At 37.8% G+C, this 20,593-nt stretch overlaps 1 protein-coding gene across 6 annotated transcripts in view; it reads right to left on the bottom strand.

The window, feature by feature from the left end:
• Positions 1 to 20,593, bottom strand: part of cntn5 (contactin 5) — a 108,638-nt gene that overhangs the window by 68,660 nt on the left and 19,385 nt on the right. For all 6 annotated transcript variants that reach the window (XM_044354354.1, XM_044354357.1, XM_044354355.1 and 3 more), the window contains exon 2: positions 7,492 to 7,610. In XM_044354354.1, coding sequence (XP_044210289.1) covers positions 7,492 to 7,546 — 55 coding nt within the window. In that variant the 5' untranslated portion in view covers positions 7,547 to 7,610. The remainder of the gene's footprint in view (positions 1 to 7,491; positions 7,611 to 20,593) is intronic.

Genomic DNA, 20,593 nt, shown 5'->3' with positions numbered 1-20,593 from the left:
TTTACAGATAGAACAATCCATATATCATATGCAACCTCACCGCACCTCCTATCACAGCGGACTATTCACTAAAACCCAGTATTTTTTTCTGATCCATGGTGTACTATGGGGATTGTAACAGTTACTTCAACCTTGCCAAAGTAACAATGAAACCACAGTGGTGTATGGTATTAATGTTGTCATGCCTCTTAACGGGGAGTGTGGAAGTCTCTATTCAACATGCTCTGTTTTTACTGATATTCATTTTTTATTTAATACCAATATTGGAGACACAACAGACAGTTATGACAAAAAAATCTGACGTTATACAAGTTTTATACATCTAAAATATTAAGCAAATGACAACAGACTTTTCTAATTGGCACTATGTGGCACATGATAGCAAAACTCTTCTTCACAAACATTGGCATCGGCACACAGACTCACTGTATTTGCTCATGTATTCTAAAATGCCAAAATCAAAATCCCCACCTACTGATGAAAGTGTTGATCACCGCTCACACTCAATAAGCATGACTGCCAAGACATGAATGTTGTGGACAATATCTCATGCTTACAAAAATCAACAATTACTTTTGTTTTCTGGCCTCAAGTTGTGAGTATAAGAGAGGCTGTCTTAACTCAGGTTCTCCTGCCAGTTGGAGAAACTCCACGAGTCCCTGATGGTCGGACCGAAAATAGATCCCACAGTTCTTGTATTCAGTAAAGTTTAGCTACACAAAATTATTAACCTGCAGGACCGTGACTACCTATTATTACTTTATGCGAGCATTGACCGGCATGGACTATGTCGTTTGGTTTAGTGGGATGTCAGTGAGAAGGACAATAAGAAGAGCAGTTAACCTCTATGGTGTGTAAGTGACTTTTAAGAAAACTCCACACACAGTATTTAATGTTTGTTTTTCTCGGTATACAATCACAGCGATATATTCACTGCATGATCCAGCTATGTGTAGTGCATGCAAATATCTATCCGTTTCCCCATACCAAACCATATTTCTGATGTATGACTCTTTTGCCCTTGGTGAAAATGACTTCATGCATCACTTATGCAGCCCCACACATCTATATTCTCTGCAACCCACTTTTAATATTGAGACACCTAAGAGTTAGCTGAGGAACAGCTGAATTACCGTTCCACACTTTTACACTCCAAGCAACACTGTAGTTCAATCAGGGGCGGGCTGGGGGAGAAAAAAAATGGCCCTGACATCATGCCTGTCCGGCCTACTTTTAAACATGAGAGAAATCTAATTGTGCTGCCCTTTCTGCTTCTGCATGATTTAAATATGTATGGAATGAAAATGACTGGACAGTGGAGACAGGTACAAAGGAAAATAAAATAGAGCAGAGGAACTATTGTCTTCAAAGTGAGCATTTTTAGAATATTCAGTGAGAACAGTAGGTCAATAATCCATTACAAAAGCCATCATGTCAAAAGGATCATAATAGATAAAGACTACATCACACCCCTGGGAATGGCTGCCTGTGGCTTCAACTGCTGATAATATTGAAAACCAGTTTGAAGTGCAGCACTCTTACTAAAATGTGACATATTTCTTATAGTTGTGAGTGCTAAAAGCATACTCAGCTCTCAGTGCTGTTTTGACTAAAGTGGAAAACCGCTACTTTCATGGATTTTCTTTGTTACCTATGGTCACATTAGTCAAGTAACTGTTTGGTAGGATGGACGACTATCCCAAAAAACCACAATCTACAGATTTAACATTTGACGCTGTTGTCTCTTAAACAGCAAGCTGTTTTTTCTTTCTTTCTGTATCACAATTTAAAAATCAATACCATGATGGTATCTCCACTGCAGACAAAATGTGCAACACTAATCTGGTGAATATGATGTCAGTTATTGATAAGGTAACACTCAGCTTTTAACGTGTGGCTGATGACAGGAAAAACAAGTTCCTTCCAGAGGTCTGATTAAAGTCCTCCTGAGAGTCATCCCTCCAAAATAACCCGAACAGGAATGAGCTCAGAAAATTTCTCTCAAGGCCGAAGAATGAAGGAAGCAAACAAAAGTAAAGACATTGCTTCATGTCATTGCTTCTAATGAGACAACAACATGCCTGAGGACAATACTGATGTATTGTGTGTATCTTCTTTTCAGGGTCTTTATGTGATGCTCATAAAATTTCATTTGTCTACACTGTTTCTATTATATCTCTTGGACACCAGAATTGAATAAATGGACAAAATGGAACTTTTGGACAAATTGTGATCATTAATGTGGACCACGTGCATTTCTCTGCATGAGGTTATGTTCAATTCACCATAAAAACAAAAGTATTGCACCATAATATGAAATGAAAGTGCCAAAAGCTCTGCATATTTCTTAGTTCAATAGATCTTATTGTGCTGACCGTGTCAAAGAGGTACCTCCTTTTTCGGGGCACACATAGCATTAATCAATCAATCTCACGACCCTTACAACGTGTCTACACTGAAAGCGTCTCAGTCGAATTTTTCAGTCGTCCGTATCAGTTTCTACGTTAATCAATACAACTGTCTACACAGATTGCGTGTCACATGCTCTATAGGTGTACGACAGTCACTGTGTATTGGGCTCTAAGTGCTTTAAAAACATAGGTGACTTAAAAACACTGTACTGTGCCTACCGTGTAGATGCACACGCACACGCTGCTTCTGCTGCTCACGCTACGCTTTCTGTATAGACACAGTGTTATGCATATAGTGGCAATGCAATCTCAATCAGAAAAACATCATCACTGTTGGTCTGATTCTTCTTGCAGACTGCAAAAGTGTTTTTTGGGGTTTTTTTTTCCCCAACAGCTAGCTGGAGACTGTCTCAAAATACATTAGGTATATAGACTGTGTGCTTAAAAACTAAAGCTGTATACAGCACTGCACTTGGAAGCAGGAGACAAACTGAGGTATCTTATTCATGCATATACAGCACTGTATGCTAATGTAAAATTAGAGTGACCATAATTTATTGTTCATTCAAGGGAAATCATTTTGTGATGCCGTCACTGCTGAAAGGTTAATGACTTGCAGTTTAAGTATTTGCATATTATTATATTTGACTGAATGTAAAAACATGAACAGAGTCAACAACAGAGTCTCTCCTTTCCTATAATGTCATTCAGATGCGTAGTGTGTTAAACAGGAAGCTCATTTCACAAAGTTTGTTTGAAACTTTTAATTGGTTGTGTTCCAGAAAATCGAGATATGTTTACCTCTGATGGATAAAATGGCAAATTTGGTCAAGAGAAAAGTAGACATGGTCACAGATTTCTCTCCATATTAGTATGGAATGTAAAGATGGAAAAACAATCCTCTAGTAAAGCCCTATAAGGCCATTAAGAGACTAACAATTTTTCTGAGAGGCAATGCAGTAAAACAACAAGGGTCAATGTAGATACCTATAATGAACAAGCAGAGCAAATTCTGTCAGTTCTGTTCTATATGCACCCAACCAACCATTTGGTACCAAGAAACAAAATCCTTTGATGAAAAATTAATGGACAGAATTGACTCTGAAACTGAAACAAATAAACTGCACAAGTCCCTGTTTATACACTAGATAAACTAGTTGAAATCTTGATAAACAGAAAAACTTTTTTTTTATAATTTATTCTTTCTAATGTAATACTTTGTTCATTAAAAGAAAAATAAATAAACTGTAGCTGAAGCGACATGTTCTTGAGTATTCTGTGTGTTTCTATATCCATATCTTATAGTTGCTTAAGAAAGCTAAGGTTAAAGTTACTTCTCTAAAAAGTACACTTAGTTTTCGAAGATACTCATAATAATATGAATACTGTAGCATAAATGATCGTTTAGAATCAACTCTGAACTACTCATATAATTTATAATATCTTTAATAATTTTGTACAAACATCAATAATATATATAGTTATGAAATACTGAATGAAATTCATTCTTTACACTACTGTGGGTCTATTCATTGTCCAGTCCCACAGTGGACCTTGGAATACCAGAATCTATTGATTTTTCCACCCAGTTTTGACATTTCTCTGTTCATTATGTTTGCAACAACAAAAGCACCTACTGCAGCAGCCGCAGCCTTTGCTTTTATTTCTCATAAAGCAGATAGACACCCACGACAGATGAGACATTTCTGAGAGATGCGGCTTAAGTGCTAGTGTTGGTCTGAAAGCCTTCAATAATCAGTGCACTTCGCAGTTACTCCACACTGCAGTTATTGAGACGTTTCTTTTTATTGCCTTGACTTTCTATGATTGACTGATGAATATTTTACACATTATGCAGTCTAATCCACTTAATCATTTTTTAAAAAATCTAAAATGCTGATGAAAAAATAAAAATAATCATTCTTATATTTCTTTATCCTTGGAAACCTGAAAGGATGCAAAGCGGTACAGTATGTGACAACCAGAAAATGGAGGTATCGGTTTCCTTTGATGAATTAAATTTTACTATATAATGCCTTGATCTGCTTCAAGAAGTGCACGGTTGAAGTATGGCAACATCCACCACATCGTATTGTCACCTGATGTATCTCTGCATTTTTAAGGTTTACCTAAGGCGACAAGACTTGATAAATGGGTGTTAATTTGAGGTTTACTGTTTATCCAATGATTAAGCCGGATCTCACGAGTAGGGGTGACATTAGCAAGACATGACACCACTGAATAGTAAACAAAGTGGAGATGGAGTACAAGAGTGTGAAAAGGGTTGATTTATTTTGTTGTTTGAGTTTCTGAAAGTTGGTTTTATAGTGAAGGTGAAGTTACCTGTAAATCTTTTGTTTGGGGGTTTTTGTTTTACAGCCAGTGGTTATCACTATGGTGTTATCTCTGAGGGTTTTAATGTGACTGCTTTTGAGAGCATGGAAAGTTCCTTAACTCCATTCAATAGTTTTTGTGGCGTGAATAGCTACACATATAATCAAATAAGTAGTGAGCTTTTATAGCCTCACCATTTCTCCTACACATCCCCATGCTTCCCTCGAATTACTTTCACACACTCTCTGGGGAGGCAAGTGTCACACTTTAAAGATAACTGTTTAAAATGTTTTTTGATTAGAATACAACAAACCTCCGAGTGCTTTTGTAAAGAAAACCACAGTCGTCTTCCCTTAATGTTGAACTGGCTTTCACCCTGACAGCCTTCATACAAGTGGCTAACTCTATCTGAGTGTACTACACTGTGCCTTACCTGGAAACAAAGATGTGTCAACCTGAAAAAGCTTTGCTGTCATGTTCATTCTGCATTGTTGCTCTCTGTACAGTGCATCATTATCTCGTCTATGCAAACACTTAAGATTGCTAACCAATTGTGCAAACTGCCAGTATGCAACAAATTAGGTACTATATGAACAAAATACACATATTTCATGAAAGTAAAATACCATATGGACCATTAAGAAAGTTGTAAATCATCTTCACACGATTGAATTGTTTGCTGTTGAAATGGTAATGAAATTCGGGCGACTTTGATGGAAATGAATCACTGCAATATGTAATATGATCTACAGAAATAGTCCTATGAACACAAATCGTTGTCTTACCCAAGGCTAGCATCTTCGAAGTCTGTGACTCAAAGAGGGGAAGTATGACCAGCTATGAGAGTCCATAGACTCAACAACTGACCAATAGACTCTAAAAACTAAAAGCAAGGGAAGGTGGATACTTCACATGACATCAACACAACACAGCAGGCCATCAGCCTGTGGCGTGCAAAAATGCTCCTATCTTCCTGTCCCTCCACACCAGGGATCCTGCCTTTCTCCTCTAAAATTCAGAATCCAACAGTCCCCGGAGACAGGGCTCAAACCAGTCCCTCCAGGATTTTGGGGAGGTTTTTTTGTGACCATTGTGGCCAAAGATGCCTTATTTTGCAGCAGCTTTGCTCAAAAATGGCAAAACCATCTGCAATGTTTTATGTTCTCTTATTGCAGGAATTGAGAAAGGAAAATAATGCAATTTTTTTAAACTACTACCAATAAAGAGTCATATGTAATCACTTCCTTTGATAAAAAGCATACTGCGTATAACAGAAACCATATTTCAGCGCTATTTCTTAATTCATTTTCTGAACATGAGAACCATGCTCCAAGTTATATAAAAAAGAAAATACTGTACTTGAGTTCCATTTATAGGCTTTAAATAAATATAACATATAAAACATTAAAAAAAATTGTTTCAATTCCAAAGTGCCCATTTTTATTTTGGGGGTAGATTATGCCCATCTTTGCTGTCTGAACGCATCAACTTGTGTTCTTCAGACTAACTGAATGCAAACCTCATTTGGGAACATCTGGGGACTGTTTTGCTTGGTCTATGGAAGTCATTTTTGTTGGCAGGTGAGATTTGTCCATCTTCCACCTGAATGTGCATCTGAATCCTTTCTGAATGTGCTGTGATGACGTAAGTTACCACGACATAAAATGCGACAATTTGTCCAAATCACAAATGGTCTGTTGATTTGGCCATTTCATGTGGAAAAGATGTGATAATTTAGCACAATTGCAAGCTCACGCAAATATTGCAGAGATTTCTTGAACTTGCGTAAATTGTTGCAATCGCAAATTTGCAATTTCCCAGAGGGACTGTCAAATGTTAAGAAACAGTTGCCTTCATTTAATAGTGTGATTTAAGAAGTAGACGAATAAAGTCAGCACTGTGTGTTTGATTCCAAGAATTGAAGCTCGGAGAGAACCACAGAGTACATGAACCTTCCCCTGATGAGTTGAAAGAACCAGCGAAAGGGCGGAATCCATTAGACTGGCAAACACAGTCTAGACTGACCGAAGTAGACACTTGATCTGGAATTTAAAATTATGCACTCACTGCTAATTGCGCTAGCAAAGATATGCTACCAGAAAACTCAGCTCAACTGATAGAGCAGAAGACTCCCACGTTGAGGTTTTGATTCCTATTGGGCCACAAAAGCAAGAGAGCTGCTTTAAAGATGCTTCTATAAATATGCATATCCATTGAATGGGGTTTTATTTACTTTTTTAATTAGGAGGGTATACATAAAGCAGTGTTTGTCTGGCTAATTAACCTTGCTGTTCAAATTATGTCATGCAAATGTTGGGACTGAGGAACTACAGTGGTGATGTGTTGGATGTTTTTTTTCCCGAGAGTTTCTGCTGTTCACAGCCACCATACACCTTTACTGATGAGGTATAGAAAAACCCTGTCAAGAGATCTCAGACTGAAAATCCTACAAGAATAGGAAACGTTTCACAAGCCATGGCATCTTCCCTTATTCTCCGATTTAAATGAAAAATTCCTCATTTCAAAGATGTGGATTCTTTCCTCTCGAAATGTGAAAAGACACAAATCCCCTCTCACATCTATAAATGATGATTCTCCCAGCTGTGTCCCATTTACAACTGCCATGTCATTACAGTAAATTTCAGTGCGTACTGTACTATTTCTTCTAATATCTGTACTTAAGAAGATTATTCTGTACAACTATGTCTTACTATTATCTCTGAACACCACCTTGTGAATTTCCTACCTGAAAGGCCACTGATGACAGACAGGAGGAGAAATGGTTTCCATGGTGACCCCATACTTGTTGAAGAGGGTCCCTTCTGTAAGAATGTTAGCAGTTCTGCTTCTTCATTAAAGCTTTGCCTACAAACAGAGAGAAAAAAACATGAATTATTGGGAGGATACACTTCTGGTTATCATCTACATCTTGAAGCACACTGTAGAACTCTATAAATGTCAATTCAAATCCCTCTGCTGATCTCTTTAGGTGACATCTTTGCATTTAGTTTCATGTCTCTCAATCATAGCGATGTTCACACCATGCAGTGTGGCCCAGAGGCAAGTTATCCCCACTCCACTATTTTATGTAAACTAATCTAATATATTACATTTTTTATTCTGACCTCAGTGTGCAAACCATAGCTTGACATGGAACAGCAGTTTCTATTTATGTAAAAACAAATCAAAGAAATAAAGTGAAGTACAAAACTCGTTGATATATTAACTGTGTGGATAAGTAAAGGAACAACATCTGTTAAAAAATGACATTACATAGCTTGTCTCTTAAATAATTATAATAGAATAGTTTTTCATTGTGACATGAATTTTCCATGCTGCATCGAAATCAAATCACAACAGAAAAAAACAAAGTGAGAAAATCAAACACATTTCATGGTATCAATCAGACTGTGATTGGCACCCACAGCACTAACTGGGCTCTGAAATTGGTTGTCACTCATTTGTCATGTGTCACAAAAATCCCATTTTTTTCATATATTTTACACACAAACATGTACCAAGCATAAAGTAATTTTCACCTTAAAAGCAAATGAAAAGTAAAAAGGTGTTACCCAGATACTGTGTGTTATATATAAAACACACAATTTGGGTTTTCTCATGTCAACTTCCCAAAATCAAATTGACACATTTATGCTCCAAATACAGAATGCGAATAGTTTGTGAATAACAGCATGGTCCTTAGGCTTTCAGCTTGAGCAATATGCCGCTGCTGCTGTGAATAAATGACTCTTAACAAACATTGCATAAGCATTCAAACACAAGGGTGTCTCTAAAAGATTGAACAACATGGAGAATCTGGATGCAAAGTGGAATGGCCTTTCCTTGACTGAGTTTGTTATTTCCTGTATCAAGATATGTCTGAGTACATTCTCATATTCATACCATACAGACAGACTGTCTGAACATTACCATCCATTTATAAAGGGTTTGTTCAATCTGTGTTTGGATTCATTTCATCCAAGTTAGAGATGTGTTATTGTTGCTATGTTTACCTGCATTTTTAATAAACCCTGCACACTAAATTAAAATTCTGGTGCATCTAACATCAGCTCTCAACCCCTTCCATGCACATTCATAAAACAGAGCCACACCTATGATGCAATATGCAGTATGTACGACTCAAAGTTGCTAAACAACAGTTATTTTTCCATTAAGCAATGCACATTGTGTGTATTCTTGAGTGTACCTTTAACTGGGCACCTTCTACCCAATCAGCAAGTATCTTCAGTGGCCAGTGGATATAAAACATGTATAAATGTTTCTTTGAGGACAAAGCCGCTTAAGAGGTCACCACTTAAATTCCACTATCAAAACATGGTGATGCAATAACATCAGGTGAGTGACTAGCTGCACATGGACCGTAGAGAAGCCCCACTATTCTCTATGATTGCATTCCATCCATTCTGGCTTACTAACATGTGGAAAGGGATTTTTTTTCCCAGTACAACAAAGACTCTGAACATGCACTAAAGCTCTGTCAGACTTATTTATAGTTCAAGAAGGAGCAAGAGGTGCTGGCTTGCCTGGCTCACCCTCCACAGCCTGACCTCAATGAACTTCTGTGGGAGAAGGCAGACAAAACAACTACTTTTAAAGTGTACACATAAAATAACAAGTTAACATGGCTCATTGCAATTTCTTTAAAAAATATTTTGAATGACAAAAAAAAAAAAAAAAATCAAACAGCACATGTAACAAATGAGACCACACTAAAATACATGTCAATTAACTGATTACAGAGGCAGAATTAACACGGAAGGATTGGATAACTTTAGATGACCCATATGTAATAATCTATGTGCTCTTTCAGTTACAGTCAAATTAGTTTGTTGTTGTTTTGGACTTTCTACATTCATGAAATGGTTGCGCATCAACAATCAATGTTCCAACAATACTGAAAAAATGTATTGTTCCCCCTCATTTTGAGGGGGAACAATATTAAACACAAAAAAAACTGCACCTATGCTTATGGAGAATATATTGCTGATGTGTAGGCTTAAAAAATATGGAGAGTAAAGTGCGCCGACCTTGTTATTCAACCTCCTTGCTATTCACCTCTGCGCAAAAAGCAGTCTCCATTTATCTGATATTTTGAGTCTCACTGTCTGCATGTTTGAATGCACACTCCCTTTCCTTGTTTCTCTCTCTCTCTTGTCTCGCTAACAGTCTCCCTCATCTTCATTTAAGTTGTCTGTGTCGTTTAGACCATTAATGCAGTGGCACAGACAGCTCTGAGGGTTGAGGGAAGCATGTCCAGATCCAGCAGGAGCTGTCTCACATTCATCATCCTCCTCGTCTTTGCCTCACCTCATTTGCTCCCCATCCTCCCAGAATGCACCAGCAGAAGGACTAGTGGGTTTAACAATTAGCAATTAGACTATCTGTTATTTAGAGACAGCGAGAAAGAAAAACAGAAAGAAATACAGATAGAGACACGATTATCCCTTTCATTCCTTCTAGTATAAGCTGTTTTTGCATCTTGTTCTCCATATGTAATCTGCTATTCTATAAGGGGGGCCTTTTCTCTACAGTTTTTGGAAATAAATTAACTAAAAATGGGGAGTGACATTTTATATTGCTCTCTCTGAGTTCTCAGTGTCTTTGCTCACTGATGTAGGGAATTAAATAGTTGAAGGTCTGCTGTCTAGACAGCTGTCGGCACAGGCTGGATACAACTGTTCTTTTCGGAAAAAGGTTTTAACCCTCCTTTATCTCACTATGACCTTGACTGAATCTCACTTGCATACAGCAGCATAAACATAAAACATACCATAACAGTGTGAAATAGAGGGGCAGAAGCCCATCGCATACATTAAATAACACAAATCTGCTTAGGAAAGGAAGCCTTCTCTCAGGCAGTCCCTTTCTTTTCAGCACTTCATTTTATTATTGGCTATATCGGTCAGCTTGTTGTCATGCAAACCCTGGGGTACGTGTTGGACTGACCAACATCCTAATCAACCCAAAAGTTGATAACTGGAGTCAGAGGCACATCTTTTCCTCCAGAAATTCAACAGCATTTTCTTTGTCTTATCATCTCTGGCTTGAAGGGTATTTTTTTGCAGAATAGAAAACAAAGTCCCTCCAAGACCTTGTTCACTCTAGACCTGCTCTATGTGAAAAGTGCCCCGAGATAACTTCTGTTGTGATTTGGTGCTCTATAAATAAAACTGACTAGACTTGACTTGACTCCAAATATGTTTAGAGTGTCATATTAAAACCTGTAAATTCTACACTTTTGGTTTGGGTTATTTTGAGAAGTGAGAGCAAAACTATTCAACCTACTGCCAAAGAACACACAGACTGTATTTTAACATCTGATAATTCTCGGAAAACGTGTTAGATCAAGTGGAGCGAACAAGCAATTCTGACAATATCAACAATGTCTGTCACACATCCCTCAAACTGTGAAGTCGTCAGACTGAAAGACCGGTAGATAATTTGATGTTTTGCCTTGCAAAAAGTGGCACATAAAGCTAAAACATTTCATGGCTTACACACAATCAAGATGCATATAAACAGTTAAGGAAGAAAGAGAAGAGCAAAGACTGAGCATCAGATTAGTATCAGTAGCAGCAGATAATCATCGTTGTGGTATCAGTATTAAATATGAAACAATCTCCAACATTTAACATCACAAAGGTACAAAAACAGTGTATTTCAACTGTATTAACTCTGTTAGAAACTGTGGTAAATGTAGATAAAATAAAATGTTACTGTGAAAATACTACTTCTTTTAGTTAGCTGTGACTTACAGTAACTGGGTTTCGGAAAGGGAATCTCTCTTGTCTACTGTCAAGTATTTATCATTCTGAGAGAGCAAGGGTCCCTTGTGTATATCAAATAAAGTAGGTCTGCACTCAAACAACCCAAAGTTCATCCCACTTGACTGCTCAATGTCTCACAGAAACTCTGCCAGACATGTCATTTGTGGACTCATCTTTCACTTTCCAGTCAACCATATATTTTATACAGGAGGGGAAATTGGTAGAATATTTTTTTTATTGACTAGAGACAACCCCACGCACAACATATAGGCTTCAGAGCATAATGGTGAGAAAAAATATGCTGAATTAGGAAGGAACAACTTTCAACGAAAAATGACAAGCAAAACATAAACATAAAAATACACAGTCCACCAATTAAATAGACATAATCTGAATGTAATTAAAATATTCTTATATAATATACGATGCTGGCACTCTCCTGCCATTTTCACTAAAGCACACAAAGTGTTCTGCAGGCTTTAACTACTGAAACTGGTCCAGCCGGGACATCATATAACTGACAGATGCTTTCATGTGTGTTTCTTCCTGAAAGAGGGATCTCATCTGTTTTGTCTTTCTTGGAATAGCCTTCAAAAACAGCACTTTGCACCCTGGAACTTTTCCATGTGTGTGCTATATACCGTACACTAATAGTGAGGAGCTGGATACTGCTTCGGTTCTGTCCAGGCTATCACAAACCAGTCAGACGGTTATTAATGAGGTAGTGCATGGAGTGCAACAAGGTACGCTGACAGTTCTGAATGTGATGCGTCTACGTGATCTCATGGTTGTGCTTCCACAGGGCCTGTTACACATTATACTAATTTGCACATGGTTTGCCAAGTTCCGAACATTACCTGATAACATTCCTGCACCAGCTACATTTTGATCAACCACTTGTTGCAGGATTATTGTGTAATTTCAAGACAATACAAGACAGGAACAGAGTAATACGCTTCAGGAAGTGTTGTAAAATTCTATTAATGATCTGCTCACTTGCTGTAGTGTGAGAATCTATTATGTATTCTGACTGGAACTGTTGTAATTGACGTACCATGTTTGTCAGCGTTGACATTTTGTGTTTTATTGGGGGAAATTCACCAACTTGTTATGGATTACTCAACAACTAGCCTGTTTCTTTATTCATGCTTTAACACAAAGACGCCATGGATGAGACTTTTTGACGATAATAGAGAAGATAATGCAACAATGTAATACCAGCATATACCCAAATCCTGATTGTAATTATGGTTTTCACACTCCCTCGTCTCACCTTATCGCCACTTCCAATTAACATGTATCTGTGTGCATCAAGGAAGTTCAGTTTATCTAAGGATGAGATCAGGAATGTAATCATTGCCATCGCAGTGTGACACAGTTAAAGTAGTATCAAATAAAATATATCAAATAAAAAACAGTCATAGCAAGCAGTAGTAGCAGTAGTTCTAGTAGAATCAGTAAAGGTACTGATGCCGGCAGCAGTAGCGACAACAGCAGCAGTAAGAACAAAAACATCTGCTTTCTCCTCAGTAATCATTTGAATATAATCATCCGAAAAATGTGTCTGAGAGGCAGTGAGTGAAAGACACTCCACTGTTCTCTGTGATACTCATCTTTGCTGCAATTGCTCATTGATTCGTGGATTTTGTGGAATGAACACTTGAAGACATGGGTGTGTATTACTGATATTCTGCACAAAATAAATCCCTATTAGCACCTGCTCTACTAATATAAATATCAGTGACTTTTTGTGTAGATCTCAAATATTGTAATAAAGATTGATTATGCTTACAATACAATAAGACAGTCCACATACTAAACCAGACACAGAAGCACCACATGCCAGTATAGTTTGTTGCAGTTGTGCAGACACGTTGCCAGAGTTCCCTTGAAAAGCCACCTGTGAGCATACCTTCAATATGACCTACTTCAAAAGCTTCATTTTACAGTACCTGAACCTGGACAATACTTGCTCTCTCTATCCCCTTTCCCACACACACACTTTCATCTGTATAAATCTTAAGGCAATTGTACATGTCATCGTGTCATCAGAAGAGCAGGAGTGGATTTTCCATGAAAGTTGCTCTGCCAATTCTGGAGTTGGTAAGATTTGTGAAACTCTTCCTCCATGTCTGTAGTGTGAACGAAAGCAGCATAAAGCATACAAGGTTACAGCAGTCACTGTTCAACTGCTTCATACTATTACAGCTTAATGTGATGGGACTGTAAATACATACTAAAATATTTAGATTGTGATTAGTCACAGTATATAAATATGGAATGCCATATTACTGCAAGTGATATTGTTTCTTTGCAAGGAAAAAAACTGTATGAATAAATTATGTTTGTATCTTTGTGTTATGTAATGTCCTAACTATTAAAGTATTTCTCATAAAAATATAATTTGCATTATTACAAATTGAAATCATTTACGTTGTAGGATGTGTAATTAAAAAAAAGGCAGGAAACTTTTTTTTTTATAGACATTTTTGTGTTTTAAGAGACACAAACAACTAAGCTCTTTAGAATGACTCTCGTTACACACATGCTGGAGGTTTTAATCCCAGTGCAAAGGGATGAAGTTAAAACATGATAATACGGGGATTACTCTCACCACAGTTTTGCTCCTTTGGCCAAAACAAGACCTTGGTTAATAGGACATCTTTTCCAGATTAGCCTTTTAACCAAGTCATGTTAAAAACCATGGCAAACTCTCAGAAACTCAAATAACAGTGTAACAGGTGTAAGTGGGGACGTGTAAGTGGCTACTGATAAGAATTTCACCATTTTGAGTTGTTGGACTGGCAGGAAAAATCTGGGTGAAGTGAACACTGTAAATGAGTAACTTCCACCAAGGTCAGCCCTCTCTAAATTTTCATCATTGAGGATACCCTTGAGCAAGGTACTTTACTGTACCCCCATTTATTCCAATGGAACGACACAGTGGCCAGCAATAAAACGCTACTTATAGTGGAAAAGTGCACCTGTAAAATAGCTGTATAAAGAAGGGAATTGCTAAAAAAAGAACATCCATACTACATTTTTAAAAGGGTTTAAGTAGAAGGCAGCTACAGTGGTCTACCATTTGTCCCATTATCTAAACCCTCAGTTGGTCAAGTTCCCACTCCTTCACTTGTCACTCATCTTGATGAGCTGTCTGCTTACAAACGCCATGTAGCCTGAGGGTGAGGTAAACAGCATCTATATAACCATCAAAGGTGTTGCAGAAACAGGTGGTGAATGCAGCCAATACATCCAACCTGCGGGCAATGTCAATGCTCACTTTGTTTTTGCAGACCGTCCTCACTAGAAAAATGACAGCATAGGTCTAAAAAATTCAGGCTGGAAAAAACAACCTATAGTTACATTTGCGCCATCTGGTGGCAGTAGTAATTATGACGCTGGGAAGTGACGTCAGTTGTTAAGAGAGGGTTAGTCTCGCATTACCAGACCTATCTCCACAGCGCTGTGCCAGCACTGGAGAAAGGTCTGGCTACACCCACTATCAATTGTGCTATAGGGGAAAAAACACTTTGGGTTGTATGTATTTCTTTAAACCAATCACAATCGGCTTGGGCGGTGCTAAGCTCAGGATGCAGCGATGGTGCCCTTGCTAAAATAGTGTCGGGGGAGGAGGAGGGGGTGGGGAATTGTTTGAGCTCTGAGGTTGTTGTTGTTTCCTGCAGCGACGGGGATTTTGATAACGTTAACACCCAGATATCAGAAGGGGAAGAGAATGCCACCTGAAATAGATGACCAATGGCAGGATTATACCCACCCATACATCTAGTGAGTCAGACTAGGAAAGGGTGTGTTGGGTGGATGGCTAGATAGATAGTGCAGGGGACCACCTGTTTCCAACCGTAAGTGTCATGTTTCCAACCGTGAATCGGAATTTTTTTTTTTAAACCATGATGTCATTGTGTTTACTGTGGCCATGACGATGAAGGTTGCGTAACTTTAAGGAAGTATAAACCATGTTTCAAGTGATCATTTTAACCCAAACTATGATCTTTCCCTAATCCTAACCAAGTGGATTTTGTGCCTAAACCTAACCAGACCTTAACCACAGCATTGTCACACCATAAAGCATAATTTTTTTTTTTTTCACATTTTTTCACAAATGCCCAAATTGATTTTTGTAATAACGTTATTAAATAACATTATGTTCATGGACAAAAAAGACAGAACTCAAACTCATGTGTGCAGCATACATGTGCTAGAGTGATGTTGTATTTCATCTTCAAAAAAGGCAAGCATTTTGGATTTAAAAGCTGAATAATAATCGTTTTAATGAATACTTCATAAGCCATCATCTAAACAGTTATCAACACACATTACACCACTATATAAAACTTATATATTGGAAAGAAACTCTAGTCCATTGTCAGTTTTATTTCAAAAGCCCTGCACTCGTACAGAGTTTTGAATAAAAATGGCTTTCCCTGGTACTGACAGTGCAGTAGAGAGGCTATTCTCCACTGCTTGAAACATCATGTTAATAACAATACAGCTGAGCACTCCGCTTTGTTCTTTTCTTTTCTCCCTCTTACTCACAGCACACACACACCAACTTCTGTTTCTACAAAAAACATATAACCATTGATGCTGGTCAGTAAATTACACTTTAATTTCATTATTCTTATACACAAAAAAGCTTGTAAGATGCTTCCAAATGAATGCACTTAAGCTCAAATCAAATCAAAAGGCTGCATACTCAAACACTTTTCTCAGCCTCTTCCTGTTAATCAGACAGTGACCTTCATCACGACCTCTTAGCTTAACTGTCAGTTACATTATGTTTCATATTGCAGTTCAGTGGACTAAGGACAGGAGTTAACAGTATGGCATACAGTGCACTGGAGTAATAGCCTAAATATAGTGCCTCAATTTCTTTTATTCAATCGAGAATAGTTTTAGAATTGAGAATCGATTCTTTATTAAACTGTGACACCGAGAATTGGAATCAAATTGAATCGTAAGACTCCCCCCAAAGATTCCCACCTCTATGTAGTACCACTAAAAGGTTTCGAGCACAAAACTCATCTAGGTACATACATGTGTTTGCATTCCCAGCACAGTAAATGTGACTGAAAGACACCGCTGAAACGCCTCTTGTTTGGACGGGCCTTAAGACTGCAGCCATACCAGCAACGCTGTGATGCTGTAATGCTCATTGTTAAGAAAACCAAACTGTAATATACATAAACCAAAGTACTGTACAAATTGAAAGTTTGGTGCTAGAGGAAATGCGGAAAGTTCACAAGTGCACCAAATTGCATGGTAATCCAACTGACCAACAATGGCAGAGAGCAACTGTTGCAATTGAGCAATTGTTGGTATTGTTGGCAATTCAGGAAATTGAGGTTTTTAGCTTCTACCTAAAAACCTAAATGTCAGACAACAGTCCCCTCTCTGCTCAGAAAAATAACTGGTTACTGCAAGACCGAAGAAGAATTTGACTTTTTATGGATCTACAGAAGTGTATGACATTCACCAACCATCGTATAAATTACCTACTTGTGAATCGTCTAAACATGAACGTCTAAATGAGTACCACAAAAAAACTGTTTATTTAGTGATTATAACTAGAGCCTGACCAATACTGGATTTTTGGGGCCGATGCCAATACCGATATTAGGGAGTAAAAAAATATCGATATATCGGCCGATAATCTTATATATGCACAATATGTACATAAATGCACAGTTTTTGCAATGACCCCTTTGATATGGTTATCAAACATTTGTGACAAAGATTTGTGATGGAGGCATGATATTTTACAGTTTAACAGTAAACTTTATTGTATAAAATGACATCAGTGCACTGAAACAGTAAACTTCACTGTGAATCTAATAATCATCCCCCCAAGTAACTAAATTGGAAGAAAAAACAGAACAAAAAAAAACATATGTACGTATATATTAAACTTGAAATAACAAAAATGATCAGTGATGCCAATATAATTATAAAAAATTAAAAAAATTAAAAATCAGTGCATATCAGATAACATTTAGGCCGATACCGATATATCAGTCAGGCCTTAATTGTAACTGATCATTCTTGATTATTAACTGGCAATCACAACAATGCTTTTTTATGCTTTTTTAAAAAATCTTAATTGCACCATATAGCCTAAACAGTTTTTCCTTAACTGAGGAGCTGTAAGTCAGACTGCAGTGATTATGTCATCCACAGTCAAATCCTGGAGCTGCTTCATAGACAGTGAATAATGACACAACTCCTGGGACACTATGACAGCACCCACAGTGATTATAATGGGACACAGGGACATTTTATAAATCACAGCTGAAAGCTCTACATTCAAATAAAACTCATTTGGATGCAATATTTAAAACAAAAATCCTCTGAGCCCACAGCATCATTAATGCAGTCTGGATCAGCTCCAAAAAGGTCACCTAATGCTATTGTGATTGCTAAGATGCTAAGATTTTCAGCTCACCGTCTGTATGTGCAGATACTTAATATGTTGTTTAAAATTAGCTAAATAGCATTATGCAGGTTCTGTTTTGAGTGGAAAGTCCTTACAGGAATATTTTTTGTACTTTTTGTAACTATGGTATACACTTTTTTTTTAACAATCATTCACACCCTTTCTCGATGTCTCAGTAGCATACTGACATTGACGGATAAAAATAATGACATCCTACTAGTCTAACAAGAGCAACATCAGTATTTCCCTTTATTCATTCTGCAGCGGCGCACTGGCGTAGCAAGTGTGTGGTTGAGTGAGTGGAGAGAGCGAGCGGCGGAAAAGTGACAGTGAATGCGAGCGGAACAGAGGAAAAGGTTATCAGTAAGTTGTCAATCTGGCAGTAAATGTACAGCACAGACTACAGTGTGTCGGTTCATAAATGCTGCAGCTTCACAAGACCAAGAAAAGTCTCATATGTTGTTACTCCAACTGCTGGAAAAGTGAAGGGGTTAGCTCCGAAGTTAGCGACAATGGGTTTGCCTAACCTGACCAAGCTCACATAAGGTGGACTGACATTTAAGGTGGACCAGCTATTCTCATTTTAGTGTCAATCTCAGCCGCTCCTAAACAGAACAGAAAAATGTCGGGCTACTGAGTCTCTCCCATGTCCCCCCCCTCCCCCCTCCACCACCCCAAAGCAGTCAACCTCGGGGAAACGCTGAACATGAATGTTCCTAATCAGCTCATTATTGTCTACAATGAGGTTTACAGGCATAGAAGCCATGTCTGGAACAACAGTGGGTATCAGGATTCCCATGAGACGACATCTCCCCCTTTGAAGACTTTTAGTTATTTATAACAGTTTTCCATTTACAGAGTGTACCCTTCATGACTAACTTCCATCCAACTCCGGGGATGATGTCTATTAAAATAGGGTTATCCAAATGGGTAATGACAATGTAATTGGTGAAAACAATTTGTTAATTTTTTTATGTATTATGTGATGTAATAAGTATCAATGAAGTGTCCTAAAACCTCAGTGAGCTGCTTTCAATTGCTGTTTGGCCTGTCACGATAATTATGTCATTGACTTATCATATGATATATGGACATGACCTTGATCATTTTTGCTAATTTTGAAATTGCCCATTGTGTTTACATATGTGTTTGTTTACATAGGAATGTCACCAACATTTTCAGCCAACATGATGCCAGAATAAATAGCATAACTTCCTGTGTGTGGTCTATCTATTTGAGGCAAATAACCTATTTTTAATCAATACACTGATTCCTGAATTGATATTTTATTCATTATTTACACTGAGCAGCGACATGTGAACCGGAGAGCTTTTAGTTTCTTCAAACAACGGCCAGAAGTAGCCTGTTTCCCGCTCACAGTGAATAAATCCTCACATTTAGTACTTTATTTGAGCCATGTTTATTTTGTACCATGTTAACCGCAACTGTGGCATAAAATGGTCTTAAAATGACAATAATATCGTTTATCGCATAATCATCCAACAAAAGTAGTTATTGTGACAGACCTAATTGCTGTATTAATGTATCTGTTCACTGCTTCTTTTGATGCTTAACCTTCCATTCATCTGGAAAAGGACGCCTAGAAGTTTGTGTCAAATCATGCCCCAAAACCTCTTAAAATTGGAGTTAAAGTGTAAGCTGGATGATTGCTGCTACTGTCTGTAACAGAGACAATTAAGATTATGTTTGGTAGCCTTGCAATGAGTCATCACAACAAGAAAACCATGAAACTTCAGCCCTAAAAAATGCTGCTCATACACCATCAGACTATTAAGTGTGTATCAGAACAGATCCCCCACCATCTCCCACACAGAGACAGTAGAGACAACTTTGTTCTGCCCACGCTTCACTGGTATACATTCACAGACAATGGCTAGTGTAGATAAAAAAAAAAAAAAGTGATTGTCACACAATACAGGAGAAATTCCTGGGGATGAGTGCATATTTTCAGACTCCGGCCTCATACCTGACATTCAATTGTCTGTTATGGTTGAGGCAAACGATGTGTGAATACTCAGGAATGGTTTCCTATTCATTATCTGAACAGTTTATCCACCTCTATCTCCCTAGTCACAAGCGACATCCCAGAAACTACTGACCCGATTTTGACTAAACTTGGCTGAGTGATGTGTCTTATTCTTAGAACCAGCATTTCAAAAAATTACAATGATTTGCCTAAGGGGCCCCACAGCAAATAAGTGAAATAATCTGTCCAGTCTTTTGATGTACCATCACAAATTTTTGTTGAGATGCAATTCATCATAAGTAATTTCCCTATACTGACACAATCAATTCGTCTTTCCAGATGTTAGATGTTGCCATTATTGGTGGGTGACATCATTTTTAAGCATGTCTTTTTTTGTCATCAAAGAGGCTCCATGTTTTGTTAGAGGGACAGATTCAGGTCATGTTTATTTAGTCTCTGCCTTTGGCACAGGATTGTTCAAGTTCATAAAAACTGCAATGCCATGTCATTATGTAACAGCATGTAGGCTAATTTCTTAAAAACTAAGAATTAAGCTCCCATGATCACCTATGATATCACAAGAGTTTCCCCTGCCTATCAAACTCAAAGCCTTTTGTTG

The sequence above is a fragment of the Thunnus albacares genome, chromosome 6 (genome assembly GCF_914725855.1).
Source record: "Thunnus albacares chromosome 6, fThuAlb1.1, whole genome shotgun sequence".
Lineage (NCBI taxonomy): Eukaryota > Metazoa > Chordata > Actinopteri > Scombriformes > Scombridae > Thunnus > Thunnus albacares.
The sequence above is the reverse complement of the archived record's forward strand: the minus strand, read 5'-3'. Positions and strand labels throughout refer to the sequence as shown.